The following is a 19,536-nucleotide window of genomic DNA, read 5'->3' on the forward strand; positions in this document are numbered from 1 at the left end:
CAAATATTTCCTTCATTAAACCTTTGATAATCTGATTTTTTCTTTTCGATAGCAAAATATAGGGTGAATGAAAAGATGAATAATCAATTATACTTTATTACTGAATTGATTCCAGCGATTGCGAATTTTGAAATGGTTAAACATTCAAAGTCAAATGATCCTTAACAGATGTTGATCGATAAATTAGATAAAATACATTTCGGTGTCGAGTATAAAGATGAGAATGTAAGTTTTCATGAGAATAATTATGACATATAAAACATAAAAATTAATCCTAAAAGGTCAAACCAGCCTCTGAGTAAGTGTTGAATATCTTCTCCACCGAGTTGATGTATGCGGCTGTTCTCAAATCGAGACCTAGATTGAACTTCTGAGCTGTCCTCATTATGGCCTGAAAATAAACAGTGAATATTACGAGACCCATAAAAAAATACAAGAAGCGGGTAGATCCACTTTTGAGAACTGGATTCGCCATTTAAGTGGCGATTAGAGAAAAAGTAGATCTAGATCAGTAGATTTAATGTACTGTATTCAAACCAGAATATGTACAGTATTTACAAACGCCAAACTTTTATTAAAACACCAAAAATCGTCTCATTTCTGTATATAAACAAACAGCTAAGTACTAACACTAGCTTCAAAAATTAGTTTAGTCTAAATGAAAGAAATCTACTTATTTGAGCATCTTTTGAAATGAAGAAATTTACTAAAGAAATGTTGAGTTTTTCGTAGAGGATTACTGTGGCATGTAGCCACAGTAATAGGGTTTTTTCATACCTTAGCAGATCTTTCCATTGTGTAGTCCAGCCCAGAATGCACAATATCCTTTTCTGAAGCACCAGAGATTTTCTTTTGGAAACTTTCCGAAGGTGTAATTGGAATCCTTCCTCCAGATTTGCCGAACTTCCTTTCCAATGATTCTTGGACAGATTCTGCAAAATAATTATGACATCCAAAGATGTATCAAAAAAATCCCAGCCTCCTATAACAGGAGCAAAAAATTAAAGATATTTTCTGTGACTAGCTGCGCCACCAGCTTTGCAGGACGAATTTTTTTTACATTACTTAGGTTTTCCAATATGGTAAGGGATAATAGGGAGTCTAAAAATAAAATGTAGTCTAAAGCCTTTCTTGGAGAGTCCACTTTCCAACAGTCCAAGGACCCGTGAAAAAAGAATTCGTTAAATTTAGATAACGTGCCAATTACCCACATGCTCGTGGCCAAAGTGATACTATAGCAATTTTCATTTCAGGCAAGACTGTTTGTGGACATCCAACCAAAGTATAACTTTGTAAAAAATTTGTGAATGATTACTATAATTTATTGGCAACGCAGGTGGAAATGATTCGCATGATACTCAAACTCATAAATCACTAGTGATTTATGACATATTATTCACCATAACGACTAGGAACGGACAAAAAGCGACTCTGAACATAGAAATGCTGTAGATTAGATAGTTGTTAGTAGGTATCGCACCGAATACTGAAATAGATATATGGATAAATATTTCCGTGAACTATTTAGCTATAAGAAGAGTTTATAACACCAAATTTCGAATATGACGAAACAAAGACTCGACATCGTGATCCTCGTGAATAATACCATAATAAGCTCGTTGAATAATTTAGGTACTATGGTACCTATTATAGGAAACCTGTGAAATGAATAAAAAATGTACTCACGTAGAAGGTGGTAGTTGGAGTCCTTCTCATATTTGAAGGTCAATCTACCATACGAGACGTGGTTGATATTTTTCAGCCATTCGAAGAAGGATACAGTCACACCACCGGCGTTTATATACAGATCGGGAATGACCAAAACATTCTTTTCAATCAGTATTTTGTCGGCCGCTGGAGTTGTGGGTCCATTGGCACCTTCACCGATGATCTGTCGGAATTAAAATTTTATTTATTGACCCATAGTACATTAGGCGAATAATATACGTATATTGTGCTATTTTTTCGAAATATTTCGTTTCTTTTCGTACCCTGGCTTGAATTTTATGGGCGTTTCCTTTGTGAATGGCCTGTTCTCCAGCGGCAGGTACAAGGATATCGCATTTCTCGAATAGGAGATCTTCTTTCTTCTCGTAGGGTTTGGCACCGGGGAAACCAATGATTGTGCCGTTCTTATTGCGATATTCTTCAAGATCCTGAAATCAATACAAATATTGTTCGGACAATAGCCATTTTAAGATTTCATAATGAGCTGAACCACCCCTCGAAAATCGACACTGAAGTTTTTCCAGCATTAATATACCATTTCAACCTTTGAAAATAGCTACTATTTCAGAAAATCGAGCATGAACTCACTTGTTCCATTTATTATTATTATTTGAACCGGGGTCGTTGTGGCTCGATTAGCCTTTCGGTAACTGCGACCTTGTAGATCTTTTGTTCTCTACCCTACTCATTCATAGGGACCCAGGAAGGTCGTCAATGTTGTTGATAAAACCGACAACATCCTTAGGGGCCTTAGCCGTTACCTCGTGAGTATCCAGGACCGGTTTCCCCTTATGAATGGTGGTTGTTAGGTCCGCCAGCTCTGGATACGTAACAACTTTAGCAGTTTTCTGGTAGGTCGGTGAAATCATCACGAATTTCTTTGACTGAGTAAGTCTAGGAGTGCTTCTCCAGAGGGATATTCTGTTGTTCAACTACCATTGCTGGACTGCTTATATTGATACTTTCCAAGCCAACAGGAAGGCTCAGGTCCAGCAGGTGTTAATCTCGATGCCCTTTTTGCAAGTTCATCTGCTTTCTCATTTCCTTCAACACCACAATGCCTTGGTACCCATAGTAGAGTCACTTTGTTGTCTCTGGCCAGTTGCTTAATGGTATTACGGCACTCCCATGTCAGCAGAGACCTATGGCAGCGTGATTCCAGGGACCTCAGCTTGGCCTGGCTGTCCGTGGTGATATAGCTATGCTCACCTTTGAGGTTCCCTTTAAGACACTGCTGAGCGCATACGTAAACAGCCAGTGTCGCGGTCTGTAAAATAGAGGATTCACTTCCCAAGGCTTTATAGATACTCAGTTTAGGTCCATATACTCCAATGACGGTGCTCCTTTCCGATTTTGATCGATAAACCAAGTGGATGACTTTTTTATTCAAAATTCTCCTCAGAATAACGAGATAAATCTATGACACTACACATCTTAAATGTGTAGATGACGTTAGCCAGGCACATATGTTAAAAGATAGAATAGGAATGTATTATATTTTGAGGTTATATGGTCAAATATTCATAAGTGAGCGTTCAAATAACTTTTAAGGCAGGGCGCAAAAAAAAGCAGGCTGGTGAGGTGATGCAGGGAGCAAAAAAACGCAGGTTAGTGAGGTGACGCAGCTTTTTCCTGCGCTGCACGTAGTTCTGCATCAAGTAACCATCACGCTCTATTTGCGAAGTCTTGTACTTTTCTATATTTTACAAAAGCTCACGCTGCGTCACCTCACCAACCTGCGTTTCTGGTATGTAATGGTCATAATGAACACACTGGAAGGTATCAGTGGAATTTTGTGTTCGGAGAATACCACTTTATAAAACTGCGAGATATAACTGAAAATTACATTTCTGTATGGATTTTCAACAGCCTCTATCTTTTCTTTACTTTGAGTGACTGCTGACTGCCTCTGTTCTATTGATATGTGGTCTGACTATTTTATTCTCAAATAGTATATGAAATTGAGCAATAAATGCATTTTAAGCCATTACAAATCTCTTGAAACGACATCGTTAAGGCAGCATCTTCTGTGGGGTACTGATCCACCGCGTTTCACTAAAATGAGGTCCGACCACTTTCTTAAGTTTTCTGTTCTATAAACTAGTTGAGTGACTATGTTCAATCATCACACAATACTTGTAGAGTATGTTGTAATTTTATATACAAACATCAAAGCGCGTCGCCGCTAGGTGTTCCACTACCTGACCTTGAGAGTGGGTGCTGAGTAATGTATACCTTCAAAACTAAATCATATTTTTATGAGCCATTACAAAATTCTTGCCGATTTTCGTTGCCAGCTCTCGAACTAATCGGATAATGGTTTTCAATTATGGAGTTTTCAAGAAAATCGACGATACTACGAGTACGACAAACGGTCAAAATCAAGTGATTTGGGACATTCTGTACAGAAGGAGGATATATATCCAATAAATCTAATCACCTGCAATGTCGTGAGTGCTAACCTCACCCCCCAAGCGACCCTGAAAACCCAAAAATCAACATTAACCTACCTTGGGATCTATGCCCTCCGGATTATAAATTGATCCGTCGTACTCCAGAACGCCGATGCACCTGGCACCGACCCTGTGCAAGTACCTGGTCGAATGGAGGCCGACGTTACCGAATCCCTGCACGATGAAGGTCTTTCCGGCCCAGCCGGGCTTGAGACCGCAAGACTCCATCAGCGAATGATCGTGGATGAAGTTGTCGATGCCGTGGAAGACGCCGCGACCGGTGGCCGACGTACGACCGTGGATACCGCCCTGGTTGATCGGCTTGCCGGTGACGCACGCGTGGCTGTTGATGTCCTGGTAACCGATCGTCTTGGAGTAGGTGTCCGCCACCCAAGACATCTCCCTCTCGCCGGTACCCATATCGGGGGCTGGTACGTCTATACTTGGACCTGGAAAGGAACGGGATGGATAGCTATAAAAGTCAGATCGATGGACTCGAATGACGCGATTCAATGTTTTGAATTGCATCAATTCATGCAAAACCAATGCTACAGTGAACTGAAATATACTGAGTGACATAGAAGACCGAACACTTTTTCTAAAGAAATCATTATAACTATTTTTTGTGAACAGGTTGGGCAAAATTCGATGGGATTGAATGGCAGCTCTGTAACCGTACGAGATAGGGAAAAAATCCCAGGTGACCAGTAACATATCTGTTATGTTTTCTCGGGAGATCGAATGGGGAACTTTGTTATGTGTTATTTTTCTGTAACCATTACGTGTCTGATACGATATTTGGGATGTACCTGTGCTGTATTTAAATTATATCCACATTTTGTAAATTTCATGTACCCGCTCCAAGATATCCACGTAAGATATTTGTAACATTGTTCTTTATTTGCCATGTATCATTTTGAGATCATCGACAGAGCATGACACCATAAGCGTTTTAACTACCGTCGAGGGCGCTGTAAAACGTAAACAAATATGGAGGGTTGTGAGAAATGCTATCGATACTGCTGTCGTTTCGATATTTATTTATTATCATTTAGACGTTTTGTCAGTTGAATAGTGGATTACTGAAAGTGAAGTGCAGATATTGAACGTTTGATAAGTTATTTGTGTGTCATAGTGATTTTCCAGTGAAATGGTGAATTACTGAAAAGAAAGTGCTATGGATATCGAACTGTAGGTCAATAAATCATTTCTCGTATTTTCATAGCAGTTCTATAAAACATAATAGGCTATGGTTTTATTATATCCAGCATATAAAAATTATATTTGAATAAATAATGTCCTGTTTGATGTAAATTTCGATATAGGTTATTTTCTCACGTGTTGCATGTACATCATTTGTAGAAATAAATGAATAAATCACATACTTATATTGAAAATTTTTTCTTCAGAAAGATATGAAATATGCATATAGTATTCTTATCATTTTCTTAACGCATAACATGGACAAAATTCTTCTAAAAACTTTTTGACCTAAGCCAAAAGATTAACGAACTGTTGATTATTCTTTTTATGGAATGCAGGAAAGTGCAAAGACCAGAAAAACATGTCCTAAAATCTTTCTTGGAGAACAATAATCATGAACCCAGCAGTTTGCATGATGTTATTTATTCTTTCTAGTTCTATTAACGTGTGCACTAATTTGGTAATCTGAAATTTATGAAAATATATTGTTTTTGAACATTAGTTCATTCGTTCACATACCTCACCGAACTGATGTGAGATGTTTTTGAATTTTATTCTCAAAAATGATTGATAAACACACACTATTTGAAAAATCAAAATTCGAGTTCATTATTATTGCAATAGTTTATATTAATTTCCATAATTTTTCATCTTTTTGTTGAAAGCGTTTTTAATAACAAATGAAACATAATAAACATAACACATGAAGGTAATATATATAGATCTCCCATGAAACAAATATTTGCATGATCCATGTTTGAACTATTTATGCTCCTTTCAGAAAGGAGATGTGTTCCTTGTTTGAGGCGGACATAGGAGCATAGCTGCTACATAAGCGTTCTGTATTTGTACTCTTAGTGTGATATATCTGTTATAAAACAAGGAGCGCGGGATACATTTCTGCTTCATAACTGTTATGAGATATGGTCACCTGGGAAGGATGACGCTTTTCGGACCCCGACTTTCAGGAGATGGATAAAAGCCAAAACCGCATCCCTCTTTTTCCTTTTGTTTTCAAGTAATAATTGAAAACTCATTTTTTGGCTCTTTGAATTGGTAAAGGTTTAGTGATATGGAAAAACAAATGTGACATTAGGTCCTTTCGTTTGCATAGGAAGTGTAGCACTTTTCTACACTCGGTGTAATTTACACTAGATTTTAGTATTCGTTTGCTGATTGAATTTACACCACTGTAGAGGAGGTGTAGTTTATCTACACCTAGTCAAAAAAAAGGTGTAATATTAGTTCTGTGGTGTGAAATGCAAAATTTGATGTTAATGTCACGAACGTAATAGTAATCTAATTCAAAATGGATACGATTAAATTAAAAATTTGTGATGAGTTCATATATTTACAAGAGAATGGAAAAGTAACAAATCTTCTGAGAAACGTAACCATATATTAAATCAAATTATTAGTCTATGAGCGTGACAACCTAACGTCAGTGTTTTTTACATTCGTACAACTACACTGAAAATCAGCTGACTCAAAGTGTAGTGTAGATTACACTACACTTTCTTTCTTTCAAAATCTAAAGAAGTCACTTTTGAATTAATTGGTGATAAACAACTTCTAAGCCATTCATCTCATAACTAGGCTGAATGGACTTGGTTCACTTCAGCTCTGAACCCCTCAATTGAAAACTCATTTTTTGGCTCTTTGAATTGGTAAAGGTTTAGGGATATGGAAGAAGAAATGTAACATTAGGTCCTTTCGTTTGCATAAGAAGTGTAGCACTTTTCTACACTCGGTGTAATTTACACTAGAAGTTAGTATTCGTTTGCTGATTGAATTTACACCACTGTAGAGGAGGTGTAGTGTATCTACACCTAGTAAAAAAAAAGGTGTAATATTAGTTTTGTGGTGTGAAATGCAAAATTTGATGTTAATGTCACGGACGTGACAGTAATCTAATTCAAAATGGATACGATTAAATTCAAAATTTGTGATGAGTTCATCTATTTACAAGAGAATGGAAAAGTAACAAATCTTCTGAGAAACGTAACCATATATTAAATCAAATTTTTAGTCTATGAGCGTGACAACCTAACGTCAGTGTTTTTTACATTCGTACAACTACACTGAAAATCAGCTGACTCAAAGTGTAGTGTAGATTACACTACAGACGAAAGGACGTATTCTATAGTCACTCTTTTTATTTAGAATTCAGTGGCGCAATCAAAGGTTTTCATCAGTCCGCCACTTCTTTTTTTTCTACATGCGGCGTCCCACTGTAGTTGGAGTGACTCAAACCCTGAGACACGCTGACAAAAACGACATAAGTCGACAGAGAGGAGTCCCTCTCACCATAGGAAATGTGGGTGTTGTGTTTCCTAGGTGATTCATCCTTAACTCTTCAAGGTTGCTGCAGATCCCAGTCTTTTTAAGTGTTTATTAAACAAATGGCCAGTCAATGCTCCAGTCACTAGACTCAGTTGTTTCCGCTTAAGAGCCAAAAGTTTTTTGACCTCAGGTATAGAGGACGGTCTCTCAGTGAGAAGCCTCGACTGCCTGAGACCACTTGTCATGCTCCATTCAGAGGAAAATTTCCTGTCTAGCCATCTATTGAAGAAGTTCTTGACAGATGTACGACAGATAGGCAGCGCCTGTCCTGGACCAACAAGGGCTCCCCGCTTAGCAAGTATGTCTGCCTTCTCGTTTCCCGGAAGTCCTGCGTGCGCCGGACAGCAGATAACTTTCACAATGTTATCAGAGCCCAGCTCCCGCAGAGCCTCCCTGCATTCCTCTGCTATGTGTGAGTTAACCCTTTCCTCAGAAAGAGATTTCAGGGTTCCCTGACTGTCACAACAAACATAGATGTGTTAAACTGAGTACCCTCTGCGGAAATTCCCCAGTGAGTAGTCCAGAACGGCATGCAGTTCAGCCTGCACTATGGAACAGTCCTTCCCTAGGGAGATGGACAGATTGAAACGAGGTCCCACGGTTCCCACCCCAGCCACTGTGGACATCACAGCGCTATCCGTGAACCAAATGGGACCTTCAGGAACAAGAAGCCTGTTTTAGGTAGACCATAGGTCTCTGTCAGGAACAATTTCCCTGTAGGGTTCAGCGAAGTAGAAGCTGGTGCACGCGCAGTCCCCTCTATGGAGAGCCCTCGCGTGCCCCCTGGACAGTTCTCTATCTCGTCATTGTCCCTGTTCCCAAACTCTAAGAGCTGTCTTCATAGCCACCTCTGTAACTACACGGTGTAAAAGAGGTTCAGTAACGCAGTCTCCAAATGCAGTGACAAAGCGTAGTAGTAACTGATTGATACTGGGGTATTAATCGAATCGACTACTCAAGACTAGTCAAAAACAGGGGTGTTTGATTCCACACGATAGGGGGTTCTAAATAACAAAACTTAAAAAAGCAGTGAAGCCAAAAACTCAGGGTTCAAAGTTTCGATTATCAATCAACTTGTTCCCCCTCGAATTAAAACAGAGAGCAACCTTTCAACCCTCTATATTTACCTACCCATGAAACCTTTCTTGACCAATTCCAAAGTGAACCTCCTGGTGATCTTCTCAAGTTCGTGTTCTGAATACTCCTTGGGATTGATCTTGACGCCGGCTTTGGCGCCACCGAACGGTACGTCTACGCACGCGCACTTGAAGGTCATCAGGGCGGCCAGGGCTTTGACTTCGTCGCGCGTAACATCAGTAGAGAAACGCATACCTGAAATGAAAAAAAATTTGCTCCAGTTATTTCGAATGGATTTATTTAAGAGGTAGATATGATAAAGTTAAATGCCAGGGCAGAATAAAATGTGGAAAATGTAGAATTAATTGCAGTTGGGATATATTAGAAGTACTTTTTTTTTGACAGAAATTACACTAAACAGATTGGATCATTTAACAAAAAATCGCCACTTTAAAAAATTAAAGATATCGGAGATTTTATTCTTAAAAGATAAATGCAATTCAATAAATATTATAAGGCTTTCCTGCACTGAACTTGTAATCTTATTGAAACACCCTTTAGAAAGATATTACTCTGTTGTGCAAGTGAATATTCCTTATAATTTACTTGTGTAATTTCTTATCTTCATTATGTGTTTTGATAAAATCGTCCTGATTTCTTGAGATAAAAATACAGCTAATAGAATGATATATCGCTCCTGAACAGCGCCAGCGGCGGCTTCTATATAGTCACATGAAAGAGGTTGAATTTTTGATGAGGCAAGCCCTTTCTATATCTTGCTCACCCTATATATTCCAAGCGATAGCTATGGCGAGTTTCCTTTATAGGGTTCCTTATATTTTTTTCCAAACAACCGCTATCAAATATAGGAGTGTGTGCAGAAGTTTTATTTATTTTCATCACTCAATTTAATGAAAAACTAATAAAAAAAAACAAGAACAAAATCAAAACCCACGTAGCATGAATAATTTAGCTAAGCTTTTTTAATCGAATGAAAATATTACAGCAATGCCTCCTTGAACGAGCCGCCAATGATTCTGAAGACGACATTGTTTCGAAATGCAACAGATAAGTCTTCTATAATTAGCAGCTATCAAATTTATTAATCTTTAAAAAACGGCAACCAGATTTGAAGACGAACTATTTCAGTTGAGAAGAATTTAAGAGGAATAAGCCTTCAGACTCATCAAAAATCGCCCATGTTTACCGCACATTCCATAAAGTGTTTAATATCAAATCAGTTTCCAATAAAGATGAACCTTTACCGAATTTAGATATCTGAAACCATCCTTCGAAAAGAGTTCTCAAATTCCAAATCTGGCGTTTTGTTTTACAGAAATTATAACCAATTAATTTAAGAATTATGAAGCTATCGATTTTCATTCAGTTCTTGGACAACATACGTCTCTTTATATTTCAGTTCGATAGCCTATCCACATCTTCTTCAAATATCATCGCCGATAAGCTCCACTATACAATTAGAAGCTCAACAAAAAAATTATATAAATGAGATAGCGCCCACGTAACCTTCCACATCAAGCGTAACCGAACCTTCGATCAGGAAACTCCTGCGAAGGTCAACATCGGTACCTGTTCATAAACAGAGTAAATTACATATTGGGTATTAAAATATTTTCTCTGTTTTACAACCGACGGAATAGATAAGCCAAGTTTTTTATTGGATTTTCCATGCGATAAACAATTTCATTCATCAAGTGCCTGAAAACGCAATATGTTCGTGTTGACTCCCACAAATATCAATTTTCCAGTTGATGAAGTGCAATAAAACAATTTTGGCGGAGTATCACGTTCCTGAATTCAATAATAGAACAGAATGTAGTGAGATGAAAACATTTTAAGACGCATAAAAGTGAACTATATTTGGCAACTGTTTCACTTCGTTAATTTCATCATCCTTGTCATTTTAGGATTACATATTTACATTTATGCAATTTGTTATTAATTTCGGAAGAACTATCCAGATGAAAAATTATAATCACCATTTAATGTTGTTACATTTTGAACATTGAAGTGACTAAGTTCCGATTCGTTCTAATTTATTTATTTTGGAAGAATCAACTAAGGTTTCAAATGGAAATGACGTGGCCGCTACTTGATGGAATCCATAATTGAATTAGAGGAAAATTCTATTACATGATTTTCGCTAGGATGAGATTAATTACACTGCGCAAAAAAATTAACGCACATTATGGCAATCTCAAATTTATTCTACAACTGAAGGTGTTCTCAATGATAATTATTTTTATCAGAATTATGCATGCATATGTTATCCACTTTCAACGGTTTTCTTCAATACAGATGTTTTTTCCCAGCAGTAATAAAAAAAGATGATCAGATTTTGAATGTATTGGCTCCATTCTAAAATCAGTTGTTCTCGATCAATTCTAGTGATCAATAGTTTTTCTTTCCTTTGATTTTCCACACTCGATCGCTATGCAACGCGAAACACGCAATTTGACCCAAGAGGAATGTGCCCAAGTGGTAGTTTTGCGAGAAGAAGGGTGGACATACACAGAAATTGCAGAAAGGTTTGGAGTTTCCCATACAAGTGTGTCCAGAATGTTGCAGCGATTCAGGGAGACAGGTATCGATGTCCGAAGACCAGGACAGGGTAGACCACGGGTAACAACTGCCATTCAAGAACGTTACTTGAGAGTTTCTTCGTTGAGACAACGGTTTGCAACCGCTCGCCTCCTTCAAAATCAGCTTGAGCAAACTCATGAGGTGCAAATTAGCACTCAGACAATAAGAAATCGCCTCAGAGAATATGATTTAAGGCCTCGTGTCGCGGCAAGAGGCCCAGCTCTTACATACATACATTGGTGAAAATTTCATTTTTATGGACGATAATGTCAGACCCCATCGTGCGCGCATCGTTCAGGAGTACCTTGAAGAGGTTGAAGTCTCTCGAATGGAATGGCCAGCAAGAAGTCCAGATCTCAATACGATTGAGCAGGTTTTGACAACCTCAATAGAAGGCTGAGAAGTTCAGAAAATCATCCAGCTACTCTTAATGACTTAGGAATCCAACTCGGAGAAATCTGGGAAGGATTAGATCAGAACATTTTAAGATCACTCATTTTGAGTATGAACCGTCGTTGCCGAGCTGTAATTAACGCAAGGGGTGGAAATACCAAGTATTAAATCAATTATCAGCATTTCAGTATTTTGAAAATTGTTCATTTCTCTTCTTTCACATAAGATTCGGTGAAATCCTGAATTTGTCTCCCATTTAATGTGTCTTGTTTCGTTCAAAACCTTCCCGAGAGAACATAAAAAGATATAAAGTCAATGTAGAGTTTACTTTCATTAAAATTGAGATTTTCAGAATGTGCGTTAATTTTTTTGCGCAGTGTATTTTCGAACACAAGATATCACCCACTTCTTCCAGTTTCCTCATTATGACCATTACGTACCATAAAAACACAAGAATTCAAAAAACCCAACTCTTGAAACTAAGTTGGACGCTATCTAATGAATATTAGAACGTTTTGTAAAATAAGTGTTCCTCATATTTTTTCGTATAATGCGCCGTTTTCGTGTAATTTGATGTTCAAAAATTGAAAAGTATCTGTGAAATTTGAAAAATTGGGTATTTTAGCTGAATAAAACTCTGTTTAAAAGCTCCACAGATGTGTACAGATTTAACTAGTTATTCTACAGGTAATTTGGTTTTTCTAGGGGTGGCCCAGCTCATTATGAAAACTCAAAAGAGCTATATATTTTTATCAGGGTCGAATCGGAAAAACGGGTATAGGAAAAAAGTGTTTCTTTTGACCTCAAGAATCTACTGTTGAAATATTTGTACGAGTCAAAAGCTCACCCAGTACAAAGGGGAGCACCTCCCCATCAATGATCAAATCATTCTCAGCAAAGATTAGGGTTGCAATGAAAAAAACTTATCTACCCTCCACTACTATAAGTACCAAAATTGAGGAGTTTGTCATCCACGCTCAACACCCTTATTTATATTATTTTAAAATAAAAATCAACCTGTTCGAGAGTTTTATACAAAAGAGTAGATACCGATATAGGTGTCGAGTATACATTATCATGAATATCTGGATCGGTAAAAAACCGTCTAAAACGCTTTATTATGTATATCCATTTCCCAAGCTTTTTTCTCGAAAATGATGGACAAAAACTCATACAACTATTATTTAGACATCTCAAATGCTAACATATAATACTGAAGAATGAAAAATGCAGGTGTAGCTTGTTACTAACAATAGATGGTCCAAATTGGCACAGTGACAAAAGTGGAGTGTTATTTTTCGTACAACAGGAAAGCTAGGTGAAAAATACGAGCTATTTTTATAATTTTTAATGGAGGATATTCCTTGACTTGTTATAAGTAAATTTAAAAAAAATCCACAAAGATGATGATTTGATCATTGATGATTTTTTTATCAACCCTGTTATCATTATAAGAAATAAATTCGAAGTTTTACTTTTATCGTGTATTTTGAGGTGAATGACCTCATGAATGACACACTTGGTGTGATAGATGTTTTTTGAGTGTTAACATGCCTTTTTGTACGATAGTAATTTATTAATTATCCGAAATAAAAATCAATCACAAAACATGTTTTCGATGACAGTATAGAAGAAGTTGCGTTTGGAATATAAATTGACATTTTATAAACTGATAAATACCGAAGAATTTAGAGCGTTATTTTTACACACTCTGTACATATAAGGTAATTAAACATCAATCGACGGGTTTCAGCGTTTTAATTATGAGTTATTGGTTGAAAAAATATTAATTTTATTCCGCACTTATGCCATGCCCAACCCTGTATAACGAGCATGTGGCTTCCTACCACTACGTATGTACGTTTATTCGTCAGAGACTGCATTTTTCACATAAAGTAACATCTCCATTCCAACTTCTAACCTTGAAAAGCCGATCTAACACTACAAATTATTGACCTTTAAGTTTTTCATTACGCTCATCCATTGAATAGAACAATTGAAACATTAGGCATTTTAATAGGATCTGAAATGAAATTACATTCATTTTTTCGTTAGATGCATAAAGAATTTCTTTGTTCAGACATTTTTCAACCGAATAGAAAGTCATGATGATAAGGAATAACAATCTGCAGAAAAGATTGCAAAAAAAAACACGGACAATCGAAAGTGAATGTATTTTTTTAGACATCACCGTAGCTAATAATACCTACGCTGACATTTGAAATTGTTTATAAACATTTTTATTTTAGAAGTCACGCTACAGTTTTCACACATTGGCATATCAATGATTCCAATTCATTTTTGATGCCAATTATTTCTACGCACTAGTTCCTAGGAACGAGGGCTTCATCATCTGCCTAAACGTCTGTAACTTTCGAATTTTGGGTTGGACTCCCTGACGAACAATTCGTGGTCAAATTCAATTGTTTCCTTCAGACTTTCAAATTCTAAACGAAAATAGCTAAAGACTTGAAATTTTCAGGGTATATTGAAGAACGCATAATAATAATAATCTGTTTGAGAAATAAATATATAAATATAAATAAATAATTTAGTAGTACAGAATAAACTAAACAGTTCCGGAGTTATATAGGCATCTGAAATTTATTTTCAATTTTCGAGAATACGAATCTGGTTGAATTGAAACACGGCAAGTATTCGTTAAGTACCGAAAGAAGGATTGCTGCAGAATTTCCTGAGGATCTACCCTCAAATGAATTGTTCGGAGCAAAAAGTTGAACCAAGGGCGGGTGGATTTTTTTATTCATTTTTTGAAATTTGAAACCACACAATTTGAAGGGCGGTATTATTATTCTTCTGCTTATAGGTTGTATAATATTTCAGGCACTTCAGGACTGGAGAAATAAAAATATGTAAAACAATCAAGATGATAATGCAAGTATTCATGTACTCATAGCGGTACTCTAGTTTCAACATATCAACTCTGATAACTGATGAGTGTTTATCATATTTTTGTTGACATCGGAAAACGACATGTCTTGAGAGCGATTGAAAAAAATGCTACTATAAAGGAAAATACTAAAGTTGTTAAAACGTCCACTCTTTCCGTTTTCTTTATTCAGTTCTATCTGAAGTAAGACATTGAGAAAGCTGCAAGTAGCTTTTTTTCAATCCCTTAGGGATTGAATTAACTTTTAATCCAAGAGGTATTAAATTGCCCTATCATTCCCTTAAATGGCTTAAAAGAAGGATTGAACTCTGTCTTAAACGTGCATGAAGATTCATCATGGAAAATAATCTGCAGAAAAATCTGTAGGTTCAGCAAAATTTATCTTAACTTTTACTGTGCTTGTGAAGTTAATTTACCCCATATTCAAGATATGGACAGACCTAGAATCTCATACCTATGATACAATGTTAGCTGTTTCATGATCAAGACAAATGAGGAGCTGTTCAAGACAAACAAACTTTACAGCTCTAATTTTGTTGTTACAACTATGTACATATAGTATTTACCTCGCTCAGGAGTTTGTCACCTGGCGAAGTGCAACGATGCGGTAAATCCAATTCAATGCTAATGCTATAATTCTAAGAACATTTACCGCCTTTAGTCGGGACTCTGTGCATGCTATGCTGAGCTCTATAACCACGTATTATTTCGTAACTTCCATTGTCTCTCCTTATCGGAATATTGATCTCAACTACATAACTACAATTTTCCATAAGTGACAATATTCCCTTGATTTCCTTTTTTCTTTTCTCCATTGTTTGTTTGTTATACTTGTCCTTACCATTGGACAGTTCATCCATAATTTTTTTCTCAACGAAAATAGCAGATCTGTGATAGAAATATTCAACCATATCGAAAAACTTTGGCTTCTCTTCAGTTACGATTTTTTTGAGTCGTTCTGGCATTTTGTGACCCTCATCGGAATAGCGTCGAGAATGATTGAACATACTGATAAATTTCATACCTCTTTTCAACATTTTTTTTCACTATTTTTTTTTGATGTTTCGAAAAAAAACGCTGCGAACTGACATTGACGGAATTCTAAATGACACCTCAGAAGTCATATTAGAAAAAAAGTGCATTATACATCTTTTGTGAACGTCATAGAACGTTGTTTTTCTAATGTTCAATGTTTGACTATAGTTTGATCTCTTTTCAAATCATTGAGGAACTTCCTCTTAGTTAAATGAGTAAAGTTACTCTTTCTTTGGTTAAACGATATGAATATTTTCTTACAGACCAGAACTTCTAGTCTACTTTAGATATTGAGGGGAAAACTCTAAGATCTAAGTAGATATGATCAATAAAAAAATACTCTTTTTGTGCTTCCATTGAAGATTTCTACTGTTTTCACCTACTTTATTATTACTTCATTATATAGGGTCTCTTTAAATTATTGCAACATCATAGTGAGCTACAATTCTGAAATTCTATCTATGATACTAAGTTCAATAAGGAGTAGCACAGAATAATTCAAAGCCAACTGAGATGTTGAAATCATTTTATAGTGACCTGGCATATCTTAGATAGTTCTCGAATCATCCTTTCTTTATACAGTCGACTCTCGTTAATTCAAACCTGCGATAATTCGAACCTCTCTATAATTCAAAGCTATCACAAGTTCCCTTCAAAATCTCTTTATATTTCGAACAAAATCAATACATTTTTATGCACTTGGTAATTCGAACGAAAAAATCATTGCTATATAATAAAACGACGCGTTAATTCGAACTCATCGGCGTCCAACACTCGACAATTCAAAATTACATAGAGAAAGAGGCGGAAAGATTGGAAGTACATTTTGCTACAAGTTCAAACTTGTATCAACGTACACGACCCTTTGTTTTTGTTATGATTAGTTTGACTATTTGACACACACGAATTGGTTACTCTTTCGTTGGTATACAGATTAAAAGTTCGTTTAGTTATGAACTCTAGAAAGTATAAATGTTTGACGATTGCTGAAAAGAAGAAGTTAATCGAAAAAGTAGAGGAAGGTGAGAAGAAAAGTGATGTTGCAAAAGAATTCAAGATTCCTCTGAGTACCCTCTCAACCATAATAAAGCACAAGGAGAAAGATTAATTAATTCACATTATGAATATACATGTATGTACACGAATGTACCTCTGAACTTTTGACATTGTTATAGAATAGCAGTTAATAAATAAAAATTGATCAGCACTTAATAATTCGAAGTTTTATTTATTTTCTCTCACAAATTTCGAACCATTTGATATTTCAAACACTCGATAATTCGTAATATTTTAAGAGTCCCTCGAGTTTCGAATTAACGAGAGTCGACTGTACATATATTTATCTCAACAGCCCTTCTTCATTCATATACCAACTACAGAAGTCTATACACACATCCATGCTAGGTATGGAATTAAGCCTTCAATACACAAGTTCTAAAAGTCAACTGAGCTTCTGAGAATTAGCTCATTGATCTGCGGTGGATAATTGAGGTATCCACCAATAGATGTCAGGCCTTTGATCACAGGACATGCCACTGGGAGGTAAAATTTCAGAGAATATATACTTTCATTCCAGTCTTGGTTAGATAGAGTTATCATTATTGCCAAAAGAACTCACCTCCTTTGCATGGAAGCCTATGTCCACTGTGTTGAGCCCTATACCCTGTAATCATCTCATATCTTCCATTGTCCCTTCTGATAGGAAAAGCAACTTCCAAGACATGATCACACTTCTCCATCAAAGTCAAGATACCTTCTACCTTAGCTTTTCTCTGGTCCAAAGTCAACTTGGATCCTCTGACTTTTCCTAAATCTTCTACCAGTTTATCTTCAACCATGATACAAGCTCTATGGAAGAAATATTCCACCATGTCGAAGAACCTGGGGTGAGGGTTGGTAGGCATATCTTTTAGTTTATCAGGAATCTGGTGGGCATTTCTTGACTGCAGGCTGTTTGAGCCTGCAGGTATCAATTTCAAGGCGGTATTGACTTCCTGACATGATTTTAAGGTGTTGAAGGTTTTTGGAATAGATCTAAAACCCAACATTATGGTAAAATGACGGAAATACTGATGTATAAAACTGGATGTATAAACAAAAACAACTCCCGATACGGGGTTTAATGGCACTTTAAAGTAATAATACTTTTATCACCACATTCCAATAGGAATGATACACTAAAGAAGTACTGCAAAGAACCGGCTAAACAGAATTATATTTCACAAACTCTAGATAAGAAAGATATCAGATTATAATTATGCAATTACGGAATTGGGAAGGGGAAATCGCTGCTGAACAGCTGACTGAACGCAAAGGGGAAAATTCTGTTACAAACTCTTGAGCTACAGGTTTGCTATAAACCTTTCAAATTCAAATTATAAAGCAGCCTTTGTTTCATATATTGCATTTTCACATTTAGAAAAGAACTTGTTTGAAACAAAACTTAACAGAACTTTAAGAATTTTCCTGTATGAAGTATTTTTCTTAGGCGCATTTTTCCATTAGCTCAAGTAGATCTAAACGGAAAATGTGTTTATTTTGACTACTAACCTCACTTAGAACTGTCAGGTGACGTGTTGATATTCTGGATTTTATAATTTTTCAATTTATTTTACAGCAATATCATGGATATCACGCTTATGTTTTTAGCGCACGTAAAAATGGTACGTACTACCAATAAATCTCTTGGTATTATTGACAAAAAACCCAGTACAAATATATTGAAATCAAAAAAAGATGGGAATCTTGCAAAGGCAAAGGAAGTAGTGAGACAGTTAACGCACCTCAGACAATTCCTCATAGACAACAAAGCTGCCTATTTAAATATAATGAATTACCTATCGACAAATAGAACGATGACTGAAATCGATAGGGAACAAGTAGAATCGGTGGCTGAAGATATAGTTCATAAGTGTAAAAGTATTATAAATGATTATAAGAAAGAAATTGCTACATTAAAAAAGACAGAACAGGTCGAAGAACATTATAATGCTGTTATAGAATCTTTGGAAAAATATTTACGAGAGGTTTCTAAAGTATACACTGAAGCTAAAGCTATAAGAGTAAAAAGAGTTATTGAAGTCCATAATCTCTCCAAACTTGGTCCAACCAAAAGAAAAACTGATGAACGAAATGACCTTTTTCATAGCGCAAGTGATGATGAGGATGCTACTCAAGTAAAAAAGGTAATAATCCCAGAGGTACTCAATATTCCCAATGTCGAGGAAGAATTATCTAGCGAAGAAATGCAAATGTTTCAAGCAGAAAATGACACCCTTTACAATGAACTGAACAGTATGTCTGATGAGGTTAAACAGATGGAAAGTAAGATTGTTCACATAGCTGAATTGCAAGAGTTATTCTCAGAGAAAGTGTTGCAACAGGAAGGTGATATAGATAGAATAGCAAATGTGGTTGTTGGTTCGACTGAACAAATCAAGGATGCAAATGAACAGATACGTCAAGCAATTCAAAGGAAAGCTGGTTTACGAGCTTGGGTTTTATTTTTCCTCTTAGTTATGTCCTTCTCTCTACTATTTTTAGATTGGTATAATGATTAAATTTTTTAGACTAACATTCGTTTTCCTTTTCATGACTTGAATGAAGAGATGTTAATAGTCATATCGTATCAAAGAAATGGTATGACAAATAGTTAATCGTACCTAATATAAAGGTATGAATAATTTGGGTGAAATTTTATATGATGTTCCCCAATGAAAACAAATGGCTGTATGCATCGTTTCATCAAATAAAGATTAAGCTCTTAAACAACGTTTAAGCATAGGATCT

The 19,536-nt window shown here is 36.2% G+C and overlaps 2 protein-coding genes across 2 annotated transcripts; one reads left to right on the top strand and one right to left on the bottom strand.

The window, feature by feature from the left end:
- Window positions 1-80: 80 nt before the first annotated feature.
- On the bottom strand, window positions 81-17,968 carry LOC123319223 (glutamate dehydrogenase, mitochondrial). The gene is made up of 7 exons (XM_044906093.1): window positions 17,366-17,968; window positions 8,859-9,059; window positions 4,239-4,630; window positions 1,992-2,156; window positions 1,687-1,891; window positions 778-932; window positions 81-391 (listed from the first exon to the last, which is right to left on the bottom strand). Exons 1-7 carry the CDS (start codon window positions 17,793-17,795, stop codon window positions 275-277), a joined length of 1,665 nt encoding a protein of 554 aa, XP_044762028.1. The 5' UTR covers window positions 17,796-17,968; the 3' UTR covers window positions 81-274.
- A 193-nt stretch (window positions 17,969-18,161) lies between these two features.
- On the top strand, window positions 18,162-19,321 carry LOC123319225 (syntaxin-18). Its single transcript, XM_044906094.1, has one exon. The coding sequence runs from the start codon at window positions 18,372-18,374 to the stop codon at window positions 19,305-19,307; it is 936 nt and encodes a 311-aa protein (XP_044762029.1). The 5' UTR covers window positions 18,162-18,371; the 3' UTR covers window positions 19,308-19,321.
- Window positions 19,322-19,536: the final 215 nt, after the last annotated feature.

Source organism: Coccinella septempunctata, chromosome 8 (genome assembly GCF_907165205.1).
Source record: "Coccinella septempunctata chromosome 8, icCocSept1.1, whole genome shotgun sequence".
Taxonomy (NCBI): domain Eukaryota; kingdom Metazoa; phylum Arthropoda; class Insecta; order Coleoptera; family Coccinellidae; genus Coccinella; species Coccinella septempunctata.

Bases quoted from the DNA above. Each gene is read 5' to 3' on its own strand.
- LOC123319223 (XM_044906093.1), bottom strand. From the start codon at position 17,795: ATGTTGGGTTTTAGATCTATTCCAAAAACCTTCAACACCTTAAAATCA. The intron at 2,157-4,238 runs GTAGGTTAATGT...TATTGATTTCAG, and splicing joins CGGAGGGCATAGATCCCAAG to GATCTTGAAGAATATCGCAA. The intron at 933-1,686 runs GTGAGTACATTT...ATTATTTTGCAG, and splicing joins CTCCAACTACCACCTTCTAC to AATCTGTCCAAGAATCATTG.
- LOC123319225 (XM_044906094.1), top strand. From the start codon at position 18,372: ATGGATATCACGCTTATGTTTTTAGCGCACGTAAAAATGGTACGTACT.